General features: G+C 42.3%; 2 protein-coding genes and 2 long non-coding RNA genes across 18 annotated transcripts in view; 2 read left to right on the top strand and 2 right to left on the bottom strand.

Moving 5' to 3' along the window:
* The window catches only part of LOC124850831, a 30,410-nt gene extending 25,790 nt beyond the window's left edge, over positions 1-4,620 (bottom strand). Inside the window, exon 1 of the long non-coding RNA XR_007031818.1 lies at positions 4,493-4,620. This is a non-coding gene — a long non-coding RNA (uncharacterized LOC124850831). The remainder of the gene's footprint in view (positions 1-4,492) is intronic.
* osr2 (odd-skipped related transciption factor 2) lies at positions 61-7,752 on the top strand. 3 transcript variants are annotated; one of them, XM_035628797.2, is made up of 4 exons: positions 61-175; positions 5,750-6,439; positions 6,802-6,901; positions 7,202-7,752. In XM_035628797.2, exons 2-4 carry the CDS (start codon positions 5,787-5,789, stop codon positions 7,382-7,384), a joined length of 936 nt encoding a protein of 311 aa, XP_035484690.1. In that variant the 5' UTR covers positions 61-175; positions 5,750-5,786; the 3' UTR covers positions 7,385-7,752. The 3 variants fall into 3 exon arrangements, with proteins under 3 accessions (XP_035484690.1, XP_035484682.1, XP_035484699.1); XM_035628789.2 differs by lacking the exon at positions 61-175 and adding an exon at positions 3,329-3,637; XM_035628806.2 differs by lacking the exon at positions 61-175 and adding an exon at positions 3,337-3,637 and having other exon boundaries at positions 7,284-7,752.
* Positions 7,753-11,303: 3,551 nt separating this feature from the next.
* LOC118301643 (vacuolar protein sorting-associated protein 13B-like) overlaps positions 11,304-27,886 on the top strand; it is a 299,542-nt gene continuing 282,959 nt past the window's right edge. For 12 of the 13 annotated variants that reach the window (XR_004790359.2, XM_035627305.2, XM_047331582.1 and 9 more), the window contains exons 1-3: positions 11,304-11,433; positions 12,352-12,505; positions 14,674-14,817. Coding sequence is in view for 12 of the 13 variants with exons in the window: in XM_035627305.2 (XP_035483198.2) it covers positions 12,359-12,505; positions 14,674-14,817 (291 nt within the window). In the remaining variant the exon portion in view is untranslated. Of the gene's footprint in view, positions 11,442-12,351; positions 12,506-14,673; positions 14,818-27,886 lie in introns of all 13 variants that reach the window. The other variant, XM_047331578.1, reaches the window with a different exon arrangement.
* On the bottom strand, positions 16,019-19,379 carry LOC118301823. Its single transcript, XR_004790378.2, has 3 exons — positions 19,257-19,379; positions 16,778-16,826; positions 16,019-16,659 (listed from the first exon to the last, which is right to left on the bottom strand). It is a non-coding gene; the product is annotated as an uncharacterized LOC118301823 (long non-coding RNA).

The raw sequence follows: 27,886 nt of genomic DNA, 5'->3' as shown, positions 1-27,886 counted from the left end.
TCACAGGTTCACCTCACCCTGCTCCTGCAGTACCTGACTTCCTGTCTGACAGCACACACACACACACACACACACACACTCAGAGACACAGACAGCAGAGACACACACACCGACCCAGTCAGTCGGCCTCCAGAACGAGCCAGCAGCCCCACGCTCTCCGTCCAGGACCCTTCATGTGAGTACAGCAGGGGGAAGGCCGTAGCATTTGATGGTAAGGTGGCTATATGACAGGATATATGAGTATTTGGAGCTGAATATTATATTAATGATATCAGACAGGTGCTGTAACATCTAAATGAATAGCACAGTGCCCTGACAGGAGCCGGTCATGACAGCGTTCATTCTATTGAAGGATAGAGAGGTGTAACAATTTAATCTGTAGGTCTTTAAATATATTGTTTCCCTTAACTGAGCTGATCATCAATATTGTGATTTTTTTTTAAAAACTGAATTGTAATGACATCAAAAAAAAATCTGTATTTTAAAACCTCCACTAGACCAAGACATGTCATATTAAAAATCCATAACCCTTTTTTAAAAATATTTAAATATGATCAGGAGCTTTTGACACATTCATGCTTTGACCAAAAGTTCAAAGTCAATTCGTTGCATCTGAATCTCGTGTGAGAGCTCATAATGTAGCTCTTCATTATGAATAATCGGAGCTCCGGGCCTCTCTCCTGTCACGCCGCTGCAGTTGGAAGAGGAGTGTCGCCATTACGCGCTTGGCAGCTGCACTGCGCCGCAACACTGATACTCCGTGGGAGTCAGATTATCATAGAGAACGATGGCGGCTTCAGGGGACTAAGAGAAGAGGGGCCAAAGGGCAAAGCACTAACTCTGCAGCTCCGACGTCCCTCCCACTATAAAGAATACAGTAATACTATCGCGCAAATTGCTCTGACTGTAAAATAAAAACCAGAGGCCGCGTACAAAGTGACCTGTGTGAGGAGCATTCAAAAGACTCCATATGAGATACCCCCCCCCCCCTTCCCCCCTCCCTCAAAGCTCGATTCCCACAGGAAGACGGAAAATCTTCTGTAAGATTTTAATGAATTTCGACAATATAGATTACACCAACAAATCCAAAATTGAATCATTGTTGATTGGATTATAAAACCAGCCCAAGAGATATAAGAAAAAAAAAGGGCTCATTTTTTAACAAGTGGACCAAAAAAATAAACACAATTTCACATAGTTAGAAATGTTCCAGAGTGAAAAGGATACGTGGAGAAGTGAGGGGCCATCATCTCGACTACACGATGCCGAGATGTGGGGGTTTCGTGCGTCTTCTGTAATCTGCCTGCGATTGTTCAGTGTTTTGACAGTGAAAACAAGAGGCCTGGGTGATGTGAAACCCAACGAAAACCACAAGCATGTTGTGTAGCAGAGAGACAGAGAGACAGAGAGAGAGAGAGAGAGAGTTGTGCAGCGCTGTAGGAGAGAGAGGAGGAGAATTGGAGTCTCTCGGTGACACTAAGCGTCGCTGACAAGTCGTGGCCTTGGTCTTTTTGGGTGTTATCTCCCACAATCAGGGTCGGAGATGAGGCTGCACTTGACTGATTATTAACTCATGGTTTCAAAACACTTGGCACGGACGTGCCGGCAGTGATCCGATGCAGCAGTGGCACATATTTGAAAGGTTATTTGGTTTTGGACTACATTGGTCCAAATGACTTTAGTGTGAGTTATTTTTCTGCAATATTGTTTTTTTTCTTCCCCCCCCCCCCCCCCCACACACACATTGGTGCAGCCATGCTTCAGTGAAGCTCTCTCTGAGAAGAAGTTGTTTACAGCCTGTGTGTGTGTGTGTGTGTGTGTTTCCTCTCTTGTCAGAGACGCACACACGCTGCGGGTGTTGTAATTCTGTCCTGTGCCAATAGGCGGCGCTGCAGACTCGCGCTCTGCTCGCACCGGCTCCGCGGTGAGGACGCTGCTGCTGCTGCTGCTGCTGCTGCTGCAGTAACCGGGAGCCCCCGTCGGCCCCCGTCGGCCCCCGTCGGCAACGCGGCGCGGAACATTTATGAATTGCATATTTGTGTTTTTACAAAAACGAAAGTTTTCCGCCAAGCCACTTTGCCATTCATATAAATCACACACGGGAAGAAATAGACAGATGGCTGAATGAATGAATACAATCAATAATACAAGGGGAGTTTTTGACTATTCAAAAATAAAGTAATAAATCTGCAAAACGTCATTGATCTAAATATAGTGATTTTTTTTTAAATTATTTGTTATTTCCGCTGAGTTTTTCGGAAGCAAAGTAAACAATGTTGAAAACTTGTGGAAGTGAAACTTTTGACTCTTTACTTTACACCTAAAGTCTGTGGCCAGGAGCTAACCACAGACCAAACAGCGGTCTGATTCATTTCACAACGTTACTTTTAATGTTAATGTCACTAATAAATTGAATTATTTTTTTTAAAGGTTGAAAAAAAATTGTAAGCATAAGTGAATATGAATATTTAAATTAAAATCAAATCAAAACAAAAATGTGTTTTCCTGATTGAGGCTGACCTCTGTTCAGACATATATACCCCCCCCCCCCCCTTTCTATAAATTACAGGCAATTTTTGGAACACACAACTGATCAAACATAATAAAATGTCAGTTGATTTATCATTTTGCAGAGGGTGCGTGGAGTGATTTGTGTTAAACTACTTGGGTGTAAACAACACAGGTAAACCTGTCCAGAATTGAGCCGTGTGATATTTTCCCATTGCGATGTGATGATGTCAGCAATTTTATTTATTCGTGGAATTTTTCACACAATTTAGAGGAAACACATCAAACTGTGTGCAAGGAGGAAAAAAGAAGAAGCAGCAGCTCGATGTCAGAACAGGAGAACGCGAGTTTCTTTTTGTACTTGTCGATATCACGATGTTTTCATTTCTGTCATGAACCTCAATTTTTTTTTATCTTACCACCATGAAATTCTACGATTGACTGTGGTTTGCGCTCCTTTTACGCAAAGGTGGTAAAATGTATATATATTGTTTGTTTGGTTTTTTTTTGGGGGGGGGGGGTTATAAGCGGTTCAAGCATATCCCAAAAATTCCGGTTTCCAAAAGAAGTTGGAGGGAAAGAAAATGAGCAGTCTTCCCTTCATGCGCTTCCAAAGATGTCCCCCGAAAAGAGGCTATCGGACTTGGCCAAAGTGTGCGCGAGGTGTCAGCGGAGGCAGCTCGAGCCGTACGCACGCTTCTCTCCGGTTTGGAGAACCTAGTTGCTATCCAAACACAAATAAACAGAGGTGGAACATTGGAGTTAATGATAGAGGACGGGGGGTGGAGGCGTGTCGTAGGGCGGGCTGAGCACCGCGGAGCCCCGGAGCCCTGAAAAGTGCAGGACCGGAGCGCATTACGCACACTTCGAGCCCCTCGCCGCGGAGGAGACTCCCACGCCGCCGCCGCTGTCGCTCCTCCAGAACTTCTCTCCGTTCTCTCTTCTTTTCCACAACTTGTCACATCCCTGCAGAGGCTCGAGACATCAGCGTCTGGCTGCATGGCTACGTGAGAGTTTCATGGACTTGGAACTTGGAGAACTTTCAGCGGCGCTTTATTGGAGCTCGTCGCCTCTATAGTTACTGTGGATTACTGACATACCGCAGGACCTTTGGCAGCTATTTATTGGGGTAAGATTGTGTTTGGCAGGGTGGATGTTAGTCTTCTTTCACTCAGCTCACTTGTTTTAACCTTCTATGTGAGGGGGGGGGGACGCGATTCTCTGTTTTGGGCTATAAACCAAACATATTGAAACGAGAATGTCAACTTCTCATGGGGCAAACAACTAAATCACACGCTGCTCCTTCATGGCCGTGCGCGGGGATCCCCAGCTCCGAGGTCAGAGTTCACCCACGTTTGGACACAACTGCTCTCTGTCCGCAGCTCGTGTCAAAGGCAACGAGACAAGCAGTGGCCTTCGCGTTTGCATCGACTTGTCACGACTTAGAGAAACGTAAAACCCTCTGCCAGAGGAGCGAGGTAGGGGGGGGGGGGGTGACTGTAGCACGCCAGGGCACTTAGGGCTGCTGTCAAAGTGTAAATGCGAGTCCAAAGGTTGTCGGCGGAACAGGTTGGACAAAGTTGCCCCGCGGAGCAGACGCACAAAAAACAACAAGTGCACTGCATGGTGACTTGTGTTGCACCCGTGCAAAATGAGACTCGTGTCAGCGCCAGGCTACCGTGTGCGTGTGCGTGTGCGCGTGGGGCCGCGTGGAGAGAGAGAGAGAGAGGGAGAGGGAGACGTGTAGTGTGTGTGAAACAGGCGACTTGCCCTCCAGCTGTGTGAGCAGCACTTTCACCCAGAAGTGTGAATAATGCCACAGGTCCACACCGACTTTCAGGACCATTAGACTTTGTGAAACATGGCGTTCGAAATAGGATTTGTCTCGACCTGTCAAACCCTCTGGGCTTATTATATCCTTATCCAAATAACACTATTAATAATAATAATAATAATAATAATAATAATAATAAAACAAAAATACCTTTAGCCTTTTCCCCCTTATTTTTCCGCCTGGCTGGATGTAAAGGTCAGTTCTCTGCTGCACCGCTGGATCTCCGCCAGTGCCTCTCTCCACCATCCGGAGTCTTGAACTCACACGGTGGATTTCTCTCTTTCTTTCTTTCCTCTCTTCTTCTTCTTACTCCTGTGTGGGAAAACAGAACTTGTCATCCCCACAAACATGGAACGTGTCCCTGGGCTTTTCTTGCCCTGTCAGCTCACGTTGTTTTGTCGGAAATTGTGGAGACCAAAAGGCAACTTCTGCCTTTTTTTTTTATTCAATACAAATATTAAACTATATAGGGTTTTTTTTTTTTTTTTAAATTGCCCTATACAATAAACATGCAGCATAAAATAAAACAAGACCTAAAAGCACCAAAAAAAATAATTGTGCCTATATATGAAAAATATAATTCTGGCCTCTATAACCTCAACCATAAAAGTTTTTTGTTTTTTTTAAAGCACACGCATTTGCAGCACAGATGAAAGTTACTTCTTGTGGTTAATATATCGCCATGCGTGTGTGTTTTGCTCTGACTCATGTTCGTGCCTCTTAATAACACATTCGATGTCTCGCTGGCACCGTGTCAGTCTTCCACAGACCCACGCCGCCTGCACACCACTTGTTCTGCACCGTGAAACACCAACTACAGCCGTCGAACACAACGTGTCTCCTCTGATTGCATTGTGTGAGATTTAGTGTTTCATTCGCGGAGAACTAAATGTGTAATTTGCACTGTTAATCGGAGCCATGTGAGCCTGGAAAACATGCACCCACTTCGTTTAGTTACAGTTTCGATGGATGACGCGATTCTTAAAAAATTGCTTTGAAGCACATTTTCGCTTGTTGTTGTTGTTGTTGTTTGTTTTTTTTGAAAGGAGCAAACTTTGCCTTTTTTTTAAAAAATTCATGCGTAAAAAACGTGTTTATGCTCAACTGTGTTTGAGAAACATCATCGACAGAACAGGACAACGCGGTTGCACCGTCACAGGGTTTAACCTAATTAACTTTGTGCAAGGTTTAAAAAAAATAATCACAATAAAGTAATTATTGTGCGCCCTAATGCAGATTATTGGTGTTGGATTACGGGAGGATTGTGACCAGTGCTGTCGCGTAACTTAATGCACAAAGCGCAGCGTGAAATGTCCTCTCAGGTCAAACAGGTGGTTCTGTGCCGTCACCACTGACTGAGGGTCGCCAGGTAGTTACCGTCCTCCTCTCCTCTCCTCTCCTCCCCAGGGTCACCAGCGCGTCCTCTGCAGAGGTCTGAGTCGAGATGGGGAGCAAAGCCCTGCACGCTCCGATCCCCCTGCACCCGGCCCTCCAGCTCACCAACTACTCCTTCCTGCAGGCCGTCAACACGTTCCCCGCCGACCAGCTGCAGGGGCTGTACGGCCTGAGCGCGGTGCAGACCATGCACATGAACCACTGGACTCTTGGGTACCCGCACATTCAGGGACTGAGGTCGACGATCACGGAGATGGCGGCCGCCCAGGGTCTGGTCGACCCCAGGCTCCCCTTCCCGGCGATTCCCTTCTCCGCCGCGGCGCAGCTCTTCCATCCCAAGCAGGCCACCGTGGGGCTCGGCGTGCCCTCGCTGCACAAGGACAGGCCGAGGTTTGACTTCGCCAACCTGGCCCTGGCCGCCACGCAGGAGGACCCGCCGAAGGCCGCGGATCTGGCCAAGCTGGCGTCGGGACTAGGGGGGGCGATCTCCGAGCTGAGCAAGCTGTCCCCGGAGAGAAAACCCACCCGGGGCCGGCTCCCGTCCAAAACCAAAAAGGAATTTATTTGCAAGTTCTGCGGCAGGCACTTCACCAAGTCCTACAACCTGCTCATCCACGAGAGGACCCACACGGACGAGCGGCCGTACACCTGTGACATTTGCCACAAAGCTTTCCGAAGACAGGACCATCTCAGAGACCACAGGTAAGCCGCGTTTGACACGTGTGGATAATGTATCAATCAGGCCCCGCGTTGTCGGATAACGCGTCAATTCCCAGCAGCAAACCCCTGAATGTGCGAGCTTTTTAAATACAAAGAGCCTATATTTATTTCCTCTAAATTACCTCGTCACAACCGGCAATTAAAAGCACATTCCTCATTCTAAACATAGAGGCATGTCAGGCCTGTTCCCATCGTTTTCTCCACGAGGGCGCCAAAGCACTTTTACGCATAAAACGTTGGACGGCCACATTCTTTCGCCCTATATGACTCTGGGGTTTTGTAAAAGCTACAAGCAAAGCCACGCATGAGCAGACGTCTGATGAAGTGTTATTTCTGCTTTACAGATACATCCACTCCAAGGAAAAACCATTCAAATGTCAAGAATGTGGGAAAGGATTCTGTCAGTCTCGAACTCTAGCCGTCCATAAAACCTTACACATGCAGGTAAGCTGAACAATATGAACAGTCACCATGATGTTGTTCTCACGGAACTATGTGTGATATATACAGCATGATCATAATTCACCTATTGTGCACGGTCTGCCTACTGCATGCATGGGGATGTTATTATAAGTGTGTCCAAGCTCTTGGCCAGCTACCAAATTAAATGTGACAAATACGCATACGAGCTATAGCCTATATAGAAATGGCACCGTGTAAATCGTGAATGAAAAGGACTGATTTTTCTTTTTAGTTCTACACAATTAAAGGGAATAATTCTTTGCTTGCTTTAAATCTGAACAGGAGTCTCCCCACAAATGCCCCACATGCGGAAGAACCTTTAATCAAAGAAGTAACCTGAAAACTCACCTTCTCACCCATACAGACATCAAGCCCTACAGCTGTGGCCGCTGCGGAAAGGTGTTTCGGCGCAACTGTGACTTGCGACGGCACAGTTTGACGCACAGCCCACATCAGGACTACTAGCCTGGACAGACTAACTAAATAACAATGGACACAAAAAACACAAAACCGCAGCAAGACAAGTCAGCGACCTCTCCCCTTTTTTTCTTCTTGGGTTTTTTTTTTCTTCCTTTTTGGTTCAAAGACAGTCTCCAAATCAGGACTCTTTTTTACTGGCGCACGTTTTGGAGTTTGGTTGCACCTCACATTGGGACAGCAGCGGAGCCATGTCCAGCTTTTCAAAACCACCTGTAAATATCAAGACCATGTACATAATGTTGTTGCTTTTTTTATTTTTCTTCTCTGACCTTGAAATTATAATGTTGTCAAAAAACAGTCATAAATTTTAAAGTATGTTAAATTGTATTTTAGAAATAAATATTTCCATGATACATTTGCGTTTGGTCTGTGATTATTTCATGTTCCCACATCGCACTTGAAGCTTGAAGCACGAGACCCCGTTATAGACCCACGGGCGATATTTACATTAAACATATGTACAGTGAAGTAAATGGTGTGTTACAGACAGTAGTTCATTTTTTTGGGGCTTTTTATAGTAGACCAGTGTAGCTGCAGTTGACAGAAAACCTGGATTACTTGAAAGTATTTAGATGTTCATGTCTTATTGATGATTTGCAGAAAAATGTGTAATTGTGATAAATAATCGAAATTAGGAATTACATGTTTTTAAAAAAGAAAATTTCTGCATCACTGTCTGTCGTCTTCCATCAAGATCCATTATATTTTTTTCAATATAAAAATATTTTTCAACATCTTTAGATCCTATGAGTACGCTGCATTATGCCACACGTCTTTATCTGCATAACTTCTGATTTCATAATGAACCTGCAAAATCATCTGGCTGTTCAGGATGAGACGGTGATATTGTCAGCAGATTATTGCTCGGTGAGATTATAAACGGTTCATTAATTAATCACCTGCCTTACTTAAACAAATCTTTCATTCTGTTATTTAATTTTCATTTTTTAATAATATAGATCCATATAATCACAATTCATAATATCAACACTGCTCATCTGAGGAGATGTGGGATAGTGCAACTCGATTACACAGATTACAATTTTGACCTATATATAGTCTTTGTTTGAATTATTAACATACACAGATGATGATAATTCACGGGGAAATGGTGAGAGCTTTGGACGTTGTGTTTCAACACCCACGTTCAGTGAGATTTATGCTAAGCCATATAAAAATTGAAAGATTTGGATTTCATCCATCTAACCTTTGATGGGCCAATAATCGAACCAAATAGATTTCTTGCACAGCCGGTGACAGAATGATCTGATCTATAATCCTCTATTATCATCATCATTATTCAGATTATTATTATCATCATTATCAGTAAAGACAGAGACGTTTCGCTCACCTGTCTCTCCTTGTGGCCTTCAGGCCTGCTTCATGATCTCGACACTCATCGCCGAGGACTCGTCTCGGCGCCTGATTTTCACCTGACGGGGAAATTCATCGCTGGGGGAAGAAAAAAGAAAAATTGCGTTCATTCATTAGAAGCTTTAATGGACTCGAAAATAGGGTCTGAAACAAGTGGTTACATACAACAACCACACTGCCGCTGCTGAAAGGCCATTAAATAAGGCCAAGTTTATTACGCACTGCAGGCAAGTATTTTCCTAATTAGTTTCTAAATGTAAAAGGCAACAGAGAGCAACGACCGAACACAGCGAGCTCATATTCACAGAGAGAAAAGGAGCCGCATCACAAAATTTAAAAAAAAAAATCATGTTTAAACACAACATTAAAATGAATGCCTACAAAAAAGGCGAATATGACAAAATGAATTAGGTTATTTAGGCTAAATGTAATGTCATGGTAATACCAATAATAATAATAGTAATAATAATTATTATTGTATTGCTAATAATGAGTCATTATTATTATCATCATTTGCGTTTTTTATTCTATGTACTCCTCAAATTTGCTCCTGCAATGATTCGGTGAGTCAAACTTATTATAATTCTAATCAACTTAAATAAACAATTCTGAGGTCCAACTATATGACCTCATATTTATAACGCTGCAGGGGATTCATAAAATAGACGAGGTGTAATTCTAACAAGTATGCATCAACAAAATAAAAGCCACTGAAAATAAATCAAACTTTTAACAGTTTCGGAATAAACAAGTACAAGTTTCTTTTAGTTGTTCTGATTTTTTTCCTCTTTTTTTGTGAATGCCTCGACCGATGGGGAACCGGACAATGTCCAGCAATCTGGTCTATAAACCCGAAATGTGTCCGTTGGCACTGTAGCCCCATACAGTTAATATTGTCATGGAGGGTGAAAGAATAATAATAATCTTTTGTTTCTACACCACCAGGTCACCAGACTGGGGCCAGATGGTGTAACTTAGACCGATTATAGATGAATTAACTGAATTCCACTCTGTCCCGTCAGGAGAAGCAGGTGAATCTCGAGAGAAAGTGACACAGCGTCATATCACGTTACAGGCTGTTCGTTAAACTCGTCCCGAGAGAAGCGAACTCGTTGCATAATTAATCACAGGAATAGAAACAGGCTGCAGCGTTTGCACCATGCGGACACGCGAAGAGTGGACAGTCACATGGTGTGGATGTGTCATCATGCAGGAAGCTTTATTTATCTGGCGGCAGGGGAGAGGCTGCAGCGACGGTTACCACTACCCCCGGGAGAAGCGTGTGTTGCAGGGTAGGAGACTGTGGTCAAGCTGCACATTATAAGACACTAATATGTACAGGGTCTAGGTTAGAGGTTATGGTTAAACATAGCCCCCTTCCCCCAGAATCCACCCCTCCCGAGCTCCAGGGTCTAATGCCAAAAACAGTCTGCAGGCCACCGCGCTCCACTGACCACTGCTCAGATTTGATATGATCTCCATGTTACCTCCCACGGCCTGTGACGCCCCCCCCCCCCCCCCTTCCTTTTTTCATTCAAGCTGCATTGCAACTATGGCCACACTTCTGAAAAAGCCATTATAGTTTTATATAAACTGTACATCAATCTGATATAATTGTTTTTGCAGGTTCTGGACTTTTTTTTGATCTAGTATAATATTTAGGCTACTGCCTAAAAAACGGCCGAGTGGCATCACTATTATTATTACATTTACAGAAACTATAAAGTGCTAAGAGAAGAGAATTTGATATTCCCCATGTTGCAGAAATGCTGTGTACAAGTATGATTGTGAAGGAAAGGTGGCTATTCCAATTAGAATAATTAAAAAAAATCCGATATTATATTTGTTTAATAGGCCATGCGATTTATGATTCCAAGGCCAACCATGATGCTAAAACAACAGAATAGAGATTATTTGGCATTTCCTTTTGCCTCATTCACCACCCGTGTTATTTATCACAGCATTTAATTTTAAATTCGTAACAGAAATTAGACAATTTTTTAAAAGAAAGACTCGAGTATCGCAACACTGACACTATTCGGGCACCGCCAGGTGTGACGTGTATTCTCTTCTCTCTACAGGTGCGACAGAAACCACACAAATACCACGTGGAATGATGCGTTCCAGGGCGCCACGGAAATCCTACGTTAAACACAGAGTCCGTGATGTTATCACACAAACCGTTCGATACTGATGCGTGACTTTGACACACAAGCTATGTGATACAACATCACTGGCATTCAACTGGAATTATGACACGTGATGCTGCACCAGACCGCAGCATCCGAATTAGAATGAACGAAAGATAAGAAGGTAATTGTTTGACGCCCTTGTGAAAACATTTTTTTAGTCGTCTCCACGGAATATGCTCTGTAATTATCACAACACCAAATCATGTATCACAGAAAAAGAATAATCGGGTGTCGTTCTTTCTTGCTTGCCCTCTGTTTTGGGTGAGTACATGCGTGCGCTGAACTGTGAAAACACAAATTTCCTACGGCACGGAAAGGCAACACCAGGCATACGGAAGCCGCGTCGGTGTTTACTCATGACGTGTGTGCCGAAGCCATTGGAGCGATGTGGCTAACGCTAACGACATGAACAGGTCCCATTAAAACGTCGCAGTGGACAGTTTGCCCCAGAATACACGCGGGAGACAAGTAAGGAGGTTTGTTTCATATTCTCCCCCCGTGGTCGAACGTTTCTGTCAGCCGAAGCGAACGGACTTTTGGACCTCTCTCAGCCTCGGTTAGCTTAGCTTCGTTGCTCCTGTGTGGTGTGCAGCTGGAATGACAGCAGAGCATCGCTAGCCTCTCTCAACCTTTACCTTCCCCACAGTTAGTTAAAGTATCCTGCTATTGAAAAAACAAACAAGCAAGTTATATTAATTCACATTTATATAAATAGAGAAGCAAACTGCTGCTGGCGTTTGCCCCTTCACTCCCAAAGCATAACAAGTGAAGTCACACATTAGCATGCCAGGGTTTGAATGCATATATAATAGATGGAACCACAACAATATGCACTTTTTTAAAACTGTAAAATCTAACATACAGTTTGGTGCTGGATTATAGCTTGAAGCTATTGTGTAACGGGTCATATCACCTGAACAATTCACATAATATCTTCGTCTTTTTGCCATAGCTGTAAGAGCACAGGTGTTGATGATAGCTTTAATTATGGCTGCATTCCATTTCATCTAGCAAACAGTTTTTGGCTTGAAGCTATTGTGTAACGGGTCATATTACCTGAACATTTCACATCATCTCTTCGTCTTTTTGCCAAACAGATGTTGATAAGAGCTTTAATTAAGGCTGCGTTCCATTTAACAGCCCCCCAATAAATGATGCTTGAGAGCTGACATGCACAATACTGGAACTGTCGCAGATGAATGGAATGCAGCCATTGTTAAATTTGATATTCATTTCTGCCTGTGCTCTTGTGCCACGGCGGGTCAGATATCTGTATCCATCTGCTGTCCTCTGGTCTGAGTGTCCTTGTTCTAAATAGGGTTAAAAAAGAAATTGACATGTTGGATTAATTCACATCCCGTTGTTCTCGATGTGTGTTGGCGACAGGGACAGGATGTTGGAGTCCTACGTCACGCCGCTCCTGATGAGCTACGTCAACAAGTACATTAAGAATCTGAAGCCGTCCGACCTGCAGCTGTCTCTCTGGGGAGGAGATGTGGTGCTCAGCAAGTTGGACCTGAAACTGGACGTACTGGAACAGGTACTGCATATTGAGTGTAATGCTGCGTTCCGGTTTGCCTCGGAACTCGGAACTCGGGTTTATCGTTCCAGTATGATCTCGGAACTCGGGATTACGACCTCCGAGGCAGAAATTGCAAATGGAACGCCCCTGCGAGTCGGAAAAAAAACACCAACCCGAGTTCCGAGGTAAACTGGAACGCTGCTTTAGTGACCGAGACAGTTCTTATTGGAGACGAACAGACATTTTACACAAGTCAAGCAGAGGGAGGTTGTTGTTTTCCTGAAGGGTCTGCATAGTCAAAAGGCTTCTGAGGCCTGTTTGGCTTGCAAAGACAGCAATTCCATGCATAAAAATGGCTAGCTGGCCAGTAATTATTACGTTCTACTTCTGTTATAATATCTTGTGGCGTGTTTTTACTGACACTTTGGAACAATTTCCGGTTGTCCGGATCGAGCAACTCTGCAGCAGCGTCAAGGCTCCTTCACAAATATTCCTTCTGAATGAGGTTCTTAGCTATAAGCGCGCGCTCGTGACAACATCTATGCTGTGTAACATTGTCTCTGTCAGAATGTGGCATTGCGAAAGCTTCTTGCTAGCCACCCAAGTGAACCCATGTGAGATTACAGCAGGAAAATCCTCAAAAAGATTCCCAGCGAGCGAGCGAGTGGTCATGTTGGTGATGGTAAACAAAAACACATCATGTTGTGCTCCCTGCATGCTCTACCCAGGCGCCACAGAATGTAATGAATTAAATTTTCCCTTTGGTGCGAACGTGTCCGACTGTCCTGCTGCGTTCGTCATATCTAATAGGCAAACTCAAGACAGTTCATGTTCTGAAAACAGCTTTAGAACGTGTGAAATTCTGCATCTGCTTTTCTCTTCTTGACAGCCGCCATGATTCTTGTCAGTGATGACATGTAACTGCTTCTTTTTTCAATCTAATTCTTTTTCTTCCCCCCATTTAAGTTGGGACGCTAACCAGCGAGCCCCAGCCCTCATGTCTATTTTAGAAGACAGATGCACTATGGTGTAACCTGATTTAATTGTCTGTTCAATAAAGTTTTCCAACTATGTATCTCATAATTCCGATATCAATTTTAAATCCAGATCTTGTAATTATGAGAGACATCGTAATGAGATAAGGTCTTCAAAATGTTTCTTTTGTGAATGCAATGAGCTTCTGTTGGTTAGCTCGTAGATATGACTTTGCTTAATGTCTTTACAACAGAATCAGATTTTAAAAAGTTTCAATAACAAGATAGAATAAAGTAAAAGTTTTGGAAAGGAATTAATAAAATTATGATAAATGTGTCCCTTTGGAATATGTTATTGCATTCAACTGTGTTTACATGTTTATTGTTTTGAATAGCTTCTGAAAAAAGCTGCGTATCTTTACTGTCATTTTGTTGGAAGTTTGATAGATTTAGAGTTATTTTTCTCTGCAGTGTTATTTTGACAGTGTTCTTTTTTTTTTTACACTTGTAATGTCTGGATTAGATCAAGTTTAAAGTTAAAAGAATTTTCTTTTGAGTGGGTTCTGACTGCTTCTGAAGAACCTAGCCAACCCAACAGAGATTGTGATGAAAGTTCTTATTGGAAGCAGCTTTAAGCCAACTGACAGTGGGAATTGTGTTAGGATTTTGACGTGTAACGCCATATCATAATTTTGGCAATTGTCCTACGGTCCTTTGCCTTTGTTTTATTGCATTTTGTTTAAAAATGTGCGATTAGAGATCATCTTCCTAATAGAGTAAATTTCGATGAATCATTGTGAGGTTTATTGAGCAGACGTACTGTAAATCCATGACAGCCTTTTTCCTCAGAAATCTGTTTGGTTATTAGTTTTTTTGGCTCAGACTTCGAGGGGAGGCATGTGAAGCCTGTGTGTAGGCAGTCTGGTTTCATGGGACTCGTTCTCACACAGAGTAGTTCAAGATGCAGCGCAGTGATTTGTCTGCCTGAGAAAATCTGGCGGATTTTGTTTAAAAGCGTGACCTTTACGTCGTATTCTGTAGCTGGTGTTTTTATTATCCTCTCGTCTTCAAATATGAGTTTCAAAGTGCTGTTTATGAAATGGGTGGATGAAGGGTCCAATGCTCTACATTGCAGATTGTAAAACTATGGTGAAGATTCTATCTAATAGTTATGTGTGTTGTTTTGATCTATTTGTATCTTTGCATCTATAGGAGTTGAAGCTGCCTTTCACATTCATGAGTGGTCATATCCATGAACTGCGTATTCACGTACCGTGGACCAAGCTGGGCTCCGAGCCTGTAGTCATCACCATCAACACCATGGAGTGCATTCTCAAGCTGAGGGATGGAGCTCAGGTTAGTTCTCTACTGGTATGAGAAGCTGTATAACCTTGATTCCCCCTACAGGACTGAAACAGGGCTGGCCAGATCTTCCTGTTATTTATGTGAAGGTAAGCTTCGCATTTTTCTGCGTTTCCAAGAAGTTTTGTAATGGCCTTTGTTCTCGAGCCAACAAATGCAGTTTGGTTAGGTAAAAAGAAGACCGAGATTGAAGTCCTGGTTTCAGAGATCCAGAAATCAAAGTCTATATTTTAGGAGCGTCAGCAGGAGTGAAGTGCCGGACTAAAGCAGAGTCACACTGTCACCGAAATAAAGATAAAATGCTTAGATATGAAAATGGCTTTTAAAAACTGTCTCGCCACAGCAAGGCGATCGATGGCTGCAAGGAGGTGGTCACGGTTGATGAAAAAATGTGTGACATGACAGGCGATGTTGCACAGGCACGTTTTCTGCTGGTGCTGGATCAGTAGACCTTTGTTCATTGCAATATTATACAATATGCAGCTAAAATTATTTGACATGTCTACTCTGGCGTGTAGAGCAGCCTACTACCAGCTGTGTTAAGGCTCATCCACGTGGCCGTCACAACACCAACTGTGTTCTTTACTACTTACTTTTACTCATACGTACATACTTGTGCGCATTTAAGAACAAATCTGTTCGTAAGAAAAGCATGAGGCCCATTGTTTCTGGCCAATGAACTTGGCATGTTGACCACTTATTATCTCACTCACAAGCTTGAAATTGAGCATATGAGTCTCTCTCTTTAAGTTGGGAGAATAATATAGTTAGGATCCATTTTACTGAAGAGTTACTACAGAGTTTAATCATATTATTCCTATTTTGCCATAGTGTTGTAAGCCTTTTCATAGACAGGGCTAAAACTTAAAAGTTAATTTGCTGCAGTGTTGACAAAATTGCAGTAGGAGTTGCTTTTGTCTTTTTTATCCATGCTTAATTCTTCTGATGTGAAATGCATTAAAAAAAAAGAGAGGAGAGCAAACAAAGAAACCAGAAGCAAAGAAGTCTCTGCCTGGTTGAAGTGGGGTGATGAATTTATGCCAGTGATTGTGATTGTAATCTATATTTTCAAAAGCTTCTGGGGGGAAAAGCACATTGGCAAGTGATGTAATGACTGGCTGCAACGAGGAACACATTTCAGAATTTTGGGGATGAAAGTGTTTTGTCATCCATACTACCAGAATTATTTGCAAAGCCTCTTTCAATTTATGAAGAGATGCATCTGCCTTTATTTTTAAACAGATGGATTCCAGCATAAACCCTATATCAGCTATTGTTTTCCCCACATTTTTGTCATTTAAAAATGGTTGGTTCTACTTCGTCAATATGGTTTCCCTTAAGTAGAGCACAGTACACTCACTCAGCATATTTGTCCCTTAAAAAGAGGGACAGCTTCATTGACCACTGACCAGAAATATTCAGAAAAACTCAAAAAACTGTAAGGTGATTTTACTGAATTTGATCAGTGCTTTTCACTACTCAGCCAGCCATCTTTCACATTTCCTTGTTTTGCTGTTTATTCCAAAAGCAGTGAACGACGCTTCTCATGAACAGAATATGGACCTAAATCATGAACAAAATTAGAATGTACACAATATAATTTTTTACAACTTTAAAGACAAAAGAAAATCAACTGACCATATTTGTAGGACCCAGAGAAAACACACAGCATGCTGTATGTGAGAAGAAACGTATCTTTTTGGAAGACAAATCCGCAGGACACCATTAAGGGAAGGAAGAGAAGTAAGAACTTTTGACCTTGTCGATTATCAGCAAGAAATGTCACCTCAAGCCCTCTTATGCATCATCATGGGCATAAATCTCGCAGGAGTTATCCTAAGAGAAAAAAAACAAACATTTTATTGTATTCAGTTAATCATAGATATTTTTTTAAGTATGGTAAATGAAAAGCATTTTTCTTGTATTTAGTTTAGCATAAAAGCCTGGTCCTTACCTTTGCCACCCATGTGGTTTGCAAAACCGAGTGTAACTCGGCACTGGCCCTTTATGGAAAGGTTGATGTTTCAAGGCCAGATGTCCCAGAAGAAACACATTTCAAGGGAAGTCAATTACAGCTAATTACATAGACTGCGGCAAAAAGATTTGTAACACTTGAGCTGCCCAGAACTAATGGTAAATATCAAGCTATGCAGGTGGCTACTGCTCATTCGATCAGGTTTCCAGTTCAATGGAGATTTAAACTTGTTTTTTATGTTTTGTACACAGCTTAAGCCCATGTACCAATGCTGGCGATGGTGTAATGGACTTAGTCTCAAAATGGCCATTTGTTACATATGTTTAAAGGACTTCCAGACAAGAAAAGATTTTTGGTGAATTGCAAATGACATTTGGACAAATAATTCAGGGGTATATACACCCATGAGACGTAATTTGGAGCAATGCCAGACTTACAACAGAAGTCCTTCTAGCATGTGGAATTTAAATGAGTTGCTACACTTCTCTCCTATAGTGAGTGGGAAGCAGGAGGCTGATTACTGTATTCATAAGCCAAGAAAATGCTGCCAGTTTTCTTATATTTGTGTAATTTGGTAACTTGTATTACCTTAATTTCATCTATATAACACATTCGCCATTGTTAGAACACCATGAAATCAATATTTGTTATGTCATCTCTATGGGGCCCGTTTTCCACTTTGGTCAATGCAAAGAGAATTTCCCTGATTGAAGGAGAAGGTCTGTAGTCCCTTGTCACATTAGTCTCACAGAAACAAGTATCGTGTTTCTCTGGAAGTGAGATTTCTTATTAATTTACATGTCAGGCCCTGGTCCAGATTTGATCAGATCTCAGCAGGGATGCAGTGAGGTACATGCAAAACTTGGGCAATGACCGTTCTCCTTGAAACACTCGAATAATTTAGGTTTTGGCCCGCAGGGTTTTTGAAAGAGCTGTGTATCTCTGCATGGAAAATGTTACATAGTTTAGTCCTTTAGTAGATTATGAGTGTTTCTTTGTCCAGTAGAGACAGGAACTTTTGTGGTGGGCCTCATGTGGCCAAGGTGTGGAAATGATAAATGATATCATTAATATGGTTTGTTTTCATAATTACTGTTAAAGCTGAAGTGCTTGCCTGTAAAAACATCCGTATGTCTTTTGAAGTTCATTAAGGGTTGTGTAATTTGACCGGAATTATTTGGACCTTTTTAAATGTTCGCGTTTCCCCTCGAGAGGAACTGGGTAATATTAGGGATATGGAGATTGCTCAATAGGGCCCATCTGCAAGGCACCAAGAGCAGCTCACAATTATAGTTTCCAGCAAATGTGGAAATTTGGGAGTTAGGCAGCAGTTGGAGATTAAAGCTCCTGCTGACTGTAATTGCTTAAAATAAGCTGTAATGAAGACTTGTAGTAGAGAAGGTATGGTAATACAAAGATTGTTTAATATTTGGACATTCATTTTACAAACCAGAGGCGTGTGTGTGTGTGTGTACATGTATATGTATTTATAATGAGGAGAAAGATAACATGTTGTTTAGGAGATGGAATTTATTGTGTTTCTGTTTTTAGGAGTTTTGTTCTTGTATTTGTAGCAGTAACAGAAAATGACCAGACTGAACTCAGACTTTTAACGAAATACCTGATGGCTAACATTGATGTAATGTTGCAAAATGACGGTCACATTTCCTTTTCTTCTTGACATCTCGGTAAACTGCTCCAGATGTTGAGGATGAGGTGTGATCGGCAAAGACGGAGAGGAACTGCCTGGATAACCGTTACAGTGGATCATAACACTCTCAAGCACCCTTTATTTTTTTTTACGAGACAAAGATAAGGGCTTGGCTTTACAGAGGAGAGTCTCTCTGGTTTTGGCTCGGCCCACTGCTTGATCTGGGAGTTTTACGGCTGCTGAGTGCATTTGCCACTGATGTGGAGGTTCTGATTGATGCATTGCCTCGAGATGATTTGGGGAGGTGCCTCTGAGACTTGTTGGTTTGGCATATGGTCCAGCTAGGCCCCTTCTTCTGTTAGATTCCTTCCAAACTATTTTTAGGATTTTACGCCACTGAACCTCATTGCTCCTAAATAAAGGGTAATACATTTGAATTAGGGATCCTATTCTTGAAGACTTAAAAAAAAATCCAGGTTGTTATTCTATCATTAGATAATCCCCTATTGCTTTGACCTTGGAAGTGAAACAGAAATATATATGTGATTTTTTTTTAATATAAAACACATGGGCTTGATATTCAGTATTCCAGATATTGACCTTGATATGGACAGACTCACATTGTGAATTCAGATGCTTTGTTGATTCCTTGTTGTGGAGTTATAGTCTGGATGCTGCTGCTTAAATATGTGGTTTGGCCACTCGGGTTATATCCACAACCCACTAGACTTACTGGTTTAATATCAGATATGTAATTTTAGTTGACAGTATGAAAATGTTGTTGACAATTAAAATAGTCAAATGTACCTTCACTGTCAACCTCCGTACTGTGCAGCAGTCTCCTCTGACAGAATGAGATCCAGTCTGTTGTGCCTGTGCAACTCGTATTTCACAAGTCAGAGAAACACGAAGGAAAAAGTTAAACAAGAAAAAGAAAACAGCCTGTGGAAGTATGCAATCAGATAGCACAAACTGGATAATCTCTGTCCCGATGCCATCCGGAAATCTTGCCTTTGATTCTCCAGCTAGCAGGGAGCTAATGGCTTGCAGAGATTGCACCATAAATCTGTCTGATCATCAGCTCAGCAGGGCCTCGTCTTCAACACTGAAGAGACGGGGGTGAAGACATGTAGCTTTAGCGAATCTATTTTCCCCACGAAGCGGCAACACAACCCATCTCTAGCTGTAAATGATAAAAAAGATGTAGTAAATGTTGGCACACAGCGGATTCCTCTGGCAGGTTGGAAGCAGGAGCATGCGTTCTGATGAGACAAAGAGAACTGTTGAGAGACAGAATTAGACTGGATGGGTTGGTGCCCATAATGTAAATGTCTGTTCAGTCATTCAAGTTCTCAGCATAGAGTGACCCATTGCACTGGTGCCTGTTTGGCATTCCAAACTGATTTAAAGCATCTGCAGAAGGCCACGCACAAGTGTGTGTAATTCCAGCGTAGGGCCTTGCACCCAGCCACCGTCGCTTGAGAGTCGGCCAAGGCTGCACAACCCACAGTGTTACACTGCTTTGTCTTTGAGGTTTTGGCGGAGGGTTTTGGGATCCTGGTGGAATGAGGTTATTTCAGCTCCTCAGAAACAGGAAAGTAGTCAGGGGGGAACAAATTAAACCCATCAGCTTCCTGCATCCTGGGTAAAGTAGAGATGCGTACACTCGGGCTAGTTGTTGCTGCTGCTTCAGTTTATACCTGCTCTCAGGCCATCCGGGCTACAGCTTTCCCTCAGTAGAACCTATTACTCGCCGGGTGCTTCCGGTGATATTACAATCTAGGAAGCAATTACGTTGCAGTTAAGGCCCATGTTCACTCTTATTAGTCCAGTCTTCAGTCTAGGAAGAGGTTGTGTAGCGTTTAGAAACGCCATTTTCTTTACGAGTCTTAAATCTAAATATACAATGTAAGAAGTGATTGAATTAAATTAGGGAGGATGATTACTTCTTTATATTGCTTTTAAAACCAATGTTCTTGTGTTGATTCAGTTTCACACAACTTGCAATCATTTAATTCAATTCATAATTTTTTTTAAACTTAATTCAATTTATATTATAATTTTTTTAAAGCTATATAAGACCATAGACTAAGGCCACCAATTTTAGGTGATTTTTCACTACATTTGTCTTTTTGTAATTGCTCTCTCCAGGCTATTTTTCTTCCCTTTGGGTGTTGCAGAAAGTCAAAATAGGATTAACATGGTGACTGTGCCTCTGTTTGTAATTTAACAGTGAAAACAGGTAGATTTGTACGACTCCTTAGTTACACAAGCTTTCTGGTCTGTGATTTATGACTTGGGGTGAGAGTGTGCTGCATTTAGCAGACCCTCAGCCCTTTGACCTGTAACTTATTCCACTCGTATTAAAGTTATGATGATACCATAGAAGGAAGTATTTGTTAATATGTTAAACGGCAAAATAATTTATGCAGATTTCTGTTATTTATGAAGCAGAGTGTACATTTTTCTTTTTTCTAATACTAAATCCATTCTGTCTGTAACTCATTTTATTGTAACAGTTTATGATTCTTTGATCCTAATGCGTTGGCATTTGAGTTAGATTCCAATCGCCCCAGTTTGTGCCGGAGCTGTGAATATTTGCTTTACATTGTAACATGTGGATAACAGGAGAAGAATATGATATGAATAACTTGTCACTCTCCATGGTAGGAGATTATGTGAATAGGGCATACAGAGAGCTTAAAAGATGAAAACATGAAGGCATATCAACCTGGTTTGAAATTGAACAAATTGCTTCTTAAAAAATGACAGGTATAATAAGAATGCACAGGCTTAAATTGAGTTGCATTTGCTTCTACTCATAACAGCTATTTAAAGCAGAGACATTTGGAGATGAAGCATCACAGAGCTATTAAATGAGACATATAATTCTCGAATTCAGGTTCATGATTTCATCATGGGTTGAGCATCACTTTCCTCATACTGTCCATCCTTCAGCTTCTCTTTCCAGATCAATGGACATGGGTGATCCAAGATGTTATTGATATAATTTGTTTTCAAAATAATGTTGAAATTTCTCCATCTTGCTCTGGATCCCAGACGTATAGAGGCTGTGGAAAGGCAAGGCCCGCTGCATTCCACTTGCATGCTCACGCACTGCTATATGGCTTTGGTATTTCTCAACACTGAGGGGAAAGTCCTCTCCCATTTCTCTCACTTTGATTTATTCGGTCCTGTTGGTTTCAGAACATTGATGCTCTCCAAGAGCACTTAGGCCTCCACAGTTTGTGCCTTACAGCTGCACCTCACGTGCGCAATTATGTTGTCAGAGTCGCCTCAGCCACTGCTCGCACTGTGCTTGGAGGATGGTGCTTACATTGTTCAAGGGGTGCTTATGTCTTGTTTAATGTGCTTAATATTGTGCATGACATAATGGGAAATGCTCAGAGCAGGGATGTTACAGTTTTTGACAAATAAATGAGAGTCCATGTCAAAATCAGATCCTGACCACTAGATTCTCATTTCCTTTACCATCTGTAAACAGTATTTATTATTTGAAGTGCCATGGAGCGCTGAAATAGATTAACTACGTGATAAATAACTGACATTTAACCAGTGACTGGTTATTTAGTTAATAAATTAACAGGTACCATTGAAAGCCATCTCTGTGTTTGGGAATTCCCCCACGTGTGATATGTGACTCAAATAAAATGCGTGTCTTTTTTGTGCATGCCTGTGTATGTGTATATCGGGGCTCTGTGTGGAATGTTTTATTGTAGCTAACACATTGCAGTTATTAGCATTAGGGGGTTGCTGTGCCAGTGTAAGCAGCATGCCTCGCATGCTCAGCCCAGGCTTGTGGTTAGCTGATGGAGACATCTGAAGGACCAGAGGCTCTCAGATCTAAATCAGGAACAATTTCTCGCTCTTTCCCATTCTCTCTCTCTTGATCCCCCCACACTTTCCTGTTGTCTCACTGGTATTTTCTTATTTTCTGCCTTGGCTTTTTCTTCTTTAACCATTGTCACTCTCTTTGCTATCTCTCATTTTTTTCCCCTGTCCCTTTCCTTTATGTTCTCTTCTTTTTACCAGTGAGGCAACATTTGGGTATGTCAAGTCCAATAATACTAACAGGGCCTGAGCAGGGACCAGCAGGAACATGGTATGTTAACATCAAGAGGTCACTGGGCAGAATGTGTATGGGCGCCAACGAAATGAAAATGGAGACAGCAGTGATCTAGACTGGTCAGCCAGGTTCCAAATTCCATCACGGCACCTACATCAGGACTAGTCAATCGCATGTCTGAATTACTGATTCTTGGCTTTTAATCAAGTCTTGGGTTTGGACTTACTTTGACTCGCGATCCTTTTGTTTGAACGACGATGGTGGAAAACAAACGTTGTTTGCTAGGATGAAAGACTGACCTCACTGCACAGCACTGACCTCAGCTCCATCTCTGCTTTGTCATGACTTACTAATAACCTGTTATGGGAAATGAACTCACAAAAAAACAATAGTGGAACAAAGAAACTGATTTCATGCCTCATTGTGCTAACTTTGAGATTACATTTTTGTGAGAATTGAGATTGGTTTCCACTGGTATTACCTCGTAGGACTAAAGAAAACATCTTCCCTCCTCTGTACACATGGAGTAGGAAACACCCTAAAGTGAATGATAGCAGATGAGGAGAAAATTGATTTTGTGCTCTAAAACTGTGTGAATTGCATAAATGATGGTTGGAGAATGATCACTTTCCCCAGAAGTAAACCTGCCAGAGCAGAATTAGAATTAGCTCAAATGATCCGCTCAGACCTCTGTATTTTATTTAATCTGTATGGATGGTTTCAGATGGAAACTTCAGGAATAAACAGTTGTCCGCTCCCACTGTTACTGTGTGTTTATGCCTGATTAATAAATATTCCATGTTTGACATGTGTTCAGAGTTTCAGGTTGCGAACTAGTTGCAGACGATAGCAAAGCAGACTGGTGGATTTGAAAGCAGGATTTTCATATATGCTAATGTTATAATAACCACAGGACATGACAATGTTCATTTTTTATACTACCGCTGTTTGACGTTTAACTCCTGCTGTTAGCTTAGTGAATAGCCGCATTTAGCATTATCAACGCTACTAGCTGCTGTTTCTCATGCTAGCTACTAGAGTCGACATGTGGATATGTGTTTGCACACATCCAGTAACGTTGTAGCGGTCAATGGCTGCGGAGCCGGGGTGCCAGTCTGACAATCTGATAGTTCATACAACCACGACCTCTACAAAGGAAGAGTTGTTTCGCACTCTTCCCAGCAACTGTGAGCCTACACCAAGCTAGAGCGCAGTAATATAGCCGGTCGCTAACACACCCAAACAAAAAAAATGTTCAATGTTTCCCCACAGTGTATTATACAAGAAAGTGCACCTTCAAAACTACACACAATAATATTCCCCAAAAACCATTGAGTCTCTGTCTCAGTCTTTAAACACGTGTCTTAATGTAGAATGTCGTATTATGCCGAGTTCACACTACAACAATTTCTGCAGCTGCAGCAAATCGGAGGGAAATCAGCGTGAAATCGGCGCTCGATCGCCATGTGCGAACTAGCAACGACGCGGTCGAAGTGACTCACCGAGGCCTCGCCGTCTTGCAGGCTAAACATCTGGACTTGTCGGGGACCCCGTCTCCTGTGTGAGCTGTGATGTGACCGGGGGGAGGAACTGTAGCACAACAACACATTTTCTCTGCCTTCGCCGTTTAACGAGTTTCCGAAGCAAAAATCGTCGGCGCAGATTCTTTACACAGAGCGCGCCCGCTCAAACTGCTTCCTGTTTCTCACCTGTCAACATTAAGAGTATTCTGCAATATATTGAACACAATCTCTTTTTGACGTCCCTTGTGAAAGTGACAAACAACTTCCTGTTTCGCGCGTGTACCGCGTATTTCCCGTGTCACTTCTCGCCTGTGTCAAAACGTGCTTTGAAAATCGCGCGGTGAGCCCGAAGCATTAGTTCGCCAAAAATCCGTCGGAGTGGTACCTCCTGTTTCGTTTGTCTGCTATGTGGTGTTACTGGGCGTTACCTCCACCTCCTCCCGGAAGACGAAGAACGGGACTCCGGCGACGAGCCGTCCGGGCTGTGGCCGGCGGGCCAGTGAGGTGAGACGTGGGTCCGCTGGTTCAAGAAAACGTTGAATGTCGGAGCTTAGCGACGCGCTAGCCACTTCCTCCGAGCGTCGCCTCTGTTTACGCGCCAAATTTCTTTTTTCAAAAGCAGCCAACCAGCAGGCTAGGAGGGTCGGCGTCACGAGGGGCGTGTCCTCCAAACGGCAGGTCGCTACAATGTTTGTAAACAAGAAACTGTAAACGATAAAACTTGTCTGTAGCGTTGAAAAGGGAACTCCTGGTTACACTGGCGACATCTCCGTTCACTCCAATGGACCAGTTCTTTTCCAGCAATGGCGGAGAATGGAGCCTCTCAATAGTTCAATGGAGTCAATGTCAACAACCGTCTGTGTTGCACTTATGAAGGGTAGGACGTTTAAAAAAATCAGATTGTATATTATCAGCACATCTGAATCAATCTAAATGCGCATTTAAAGCATGTTAGTGGATTATGATTTATGATTTGTTTATGAGTTAAGAAAACGTATTGACTAACTACATAGTCGGTCTGCTTTATTGTAAATCGACACATTTAGCGACTACTAATTACCAAAAATCGTGTTTCTGTCGCTCTGAATAATGGATTCGAATTGCGCGCCAAGGACTTCCGGGAACTATCTGAAGTCTGCATGAGTCACGTGACGTACGAACGTTTGGGACTTCCGTTGTCACGACAGTGTTGGTTGTGGTTTTACTGTGTGGCACTCCTCCACTCTTATCTTTCTGCACAGACAGTTGCTGTGCCTCCAGTAAAATAAATGCACCACAACTGCCAACTATATCATATCAGGTGAAGATATAATGTTAGGACAGTGGCTGAACAAGACATCTAGAGGAAATACTGAGGAGTCAAAAAGTCCTCATGTTGCTCCCTCTGCGTCTGGTCCGAAGCTGGGATCTTTGTTTGTTGTTGTTCTGGGCGTGCTGGAGGCCGATATTAAACACAGTCAGTTTGACTTGGGTACAGTTGCAGGCATTCTTGGCGAGCGACCACCAGCATGACATCACCAGTGCTGTCGTTGTGATTCCTCTCTCCTTAGAGTGAAATAGTTTTGTAATTGTGCATTCTCCTTTTTGGCAGATGCTTTGGAATCTTTTCTATGTCCCTGCTCCCTCCTCTTTAACGAACATGTTAGATTTTAGCTTCTGAAAGAAAGAAAGAAAGCATATGCTTGGAAAATTAACCTTTTGCTTTCATGGTATCCTTTTTTGCAGGGATGGAATGTGCAAAGTATGTGCAGCTATTACAGACCATATAAGCATGCCACCCTCTTTTAATGTGAATCCAAACAAATCTCATAAGCCGGTCTATTCGCTGATGTGGTGGTTGCTATATTTTATACACATTTCACATTTCTGGGAAAATGCTATATTAAGTTGCTGCTAGTGCAGACCAAACATTTCCTACTGTTACATCTTTCACAGATTCACGTTTTAATATGAAGTGGTCACAGGAAATTCAGTGTGTTTGCCAGTGAGCTCAGTACTTACTGCAATCATCATTGAATTCTTAGACCTCTAATATTACACCCACATTTGCAGTTACCACCAGTAACTACAGGTGTTGCCATAACAGCAGCGACTGAAATCTCAAGAGACTGCCAATTTAAAATATGGCATCTTTGCTGTTTTTAGACTGTAATTTAGTCTCAATGTTTTGTAAACTGAGCTTTTTCAGAAACTATTAAAGCTGGACCTCCTTCTCTGACTTTACCCGTTTAGAAAAAAACAATGGTAAGGAGTACATCAGATCACCTTAAGTGATACAGAACATTATCTACATTTGAGGTCTGTAATATTTATGTAATGCAATACATCCATTGTTAATGGGGATTTTCGTTCTTAGTTGTGGACTTAATTACTAGAGAGAGAGAGAGAAAGAGAGCTTTTCGCTCTGGGATACTTTCACTTTTTTGTAATAAGCTGTTTTCATTGAGGTAATTATTCAGAATGTCACAAAATGTGATTTTCATCAGGGTTCATTTTGGCCTTTAATCCCTCCAGTCTGCCACGGAGTCCAGCTGTACAGCTCTACTGTGCTTTTAAAGTATATAATATTCAGGCGTGTGTGCGAGACTGTACATGTAATTGTGTGGTGTGGTCTTCAAGCATTTGTCTTTGGTGTACGTATGTGGTGTAGTGTGTCGGTAATAGAAAATGCAGAGGATAATAGAAAAGACCTTTTGGTACATGTGGAAGAGTGTGTGAAACCGCTTCTTCAGTCCACCTTCCGTTGGAGGAGAAAATGAAACCGCTGTCTTTAATCACGGAGTAATGGCTTTCTACATTTGTTACAGTTTCATTAAAAACCCATTAGCAGCTAATTTTTAGTTGAGCTGATGGATGTGTTTGAAGCCGAGGGGACATTAAAGAGAAGGTCATTTGAGTCAAATGCGATGAGCTCCGTTTTCTTCAGCTTACATTCCAGTGGGGGTCGTCATCAATGGGTCGGGCAGCTTAAGTGTAACAGAGGTGGCTGCATACCAGCCGACATTACTGGACCGATCCCAAAACTGTGACGGCATGTTTGAAACAGTGAGCCACTTCTCCTGTGTCATTCCTCTCGCTGCCAGCTGGAAACCATTGTAATGAGAACCAGGGTCATCGCTGTTAAAACAAGTCTCAGACTACCTGGTTGTGGACGGAGAGAGAAGGTCGATGGGGGATGAACATGATGATGATGATGATGATGATGAGAAGTCAGAATTAACTGTATGAAAAGCAATTAGGACAAGTAAAGGAACAGGAGTTGTAAGAGCTCAGAGAGGACAACGTAGTAGAATTGAGTAGAGCGTAAAGCTGAATGTGACGTGCGTGTATCAAGTTAGCAGTGAGTGTCTTCAGTATTGTTATGGAAAAGCAATCTGAAACTCATCACATCCACAAGTCTCCTATCGTTCCCTGGCAGCCGGTACTGGAGAGGTTTTCTGTTGCATTTAAAGAAAGTTATATATGAGGATGTGGGTCTGTGGGCCCTGACATTAGGGACAGGCTCTCTACTCGTCAGACCAAGTATATATATATGTGTGTGTGTGTATATGAATGATTTAGAGGAGGGGCTTTGTCTGAGATAAGAAGCTATCGGGTTACTCCTCGTGTATTTTCTCACTCCGTAGGCGTTCGCCCTCCACTGCCGTGGCCTCCAATCTGCAGGCCTGCTGCTTTGATGTCAGCATGAGTCCACCAGAAACCTGCAGAGGAAAAACAACAATAACAAAGAGTGTGTTTATGCAGCGCTGCTCTTCTGCACGCTCCCATTAATCTGTTGAAAACTTTGTGGAATTGACCGACTTTAACAAATGTTTGGGTTTCAAAGA

This window comes from Scophthalmus maximus, chromosome 1, assembly GCF_022379125.1.
Source record: "Scophthalmus maximus strain ysfricsl-2021 chromosome 1, ASM2237912v1, whole genome shotgun sequence".
Lineage (NCBI taxonomy): Eukaryota > Metazoa > Chordata > Actinopteri > Pleuronectiformes > Scophthalmidae > Scophthalmus > Scophthalmus maximus.
The sequence above is the reverse complement of the archived record's forward strand: the minus strand, read 5'-3'. Positions and strand labels throughout refer to the sequence as shown.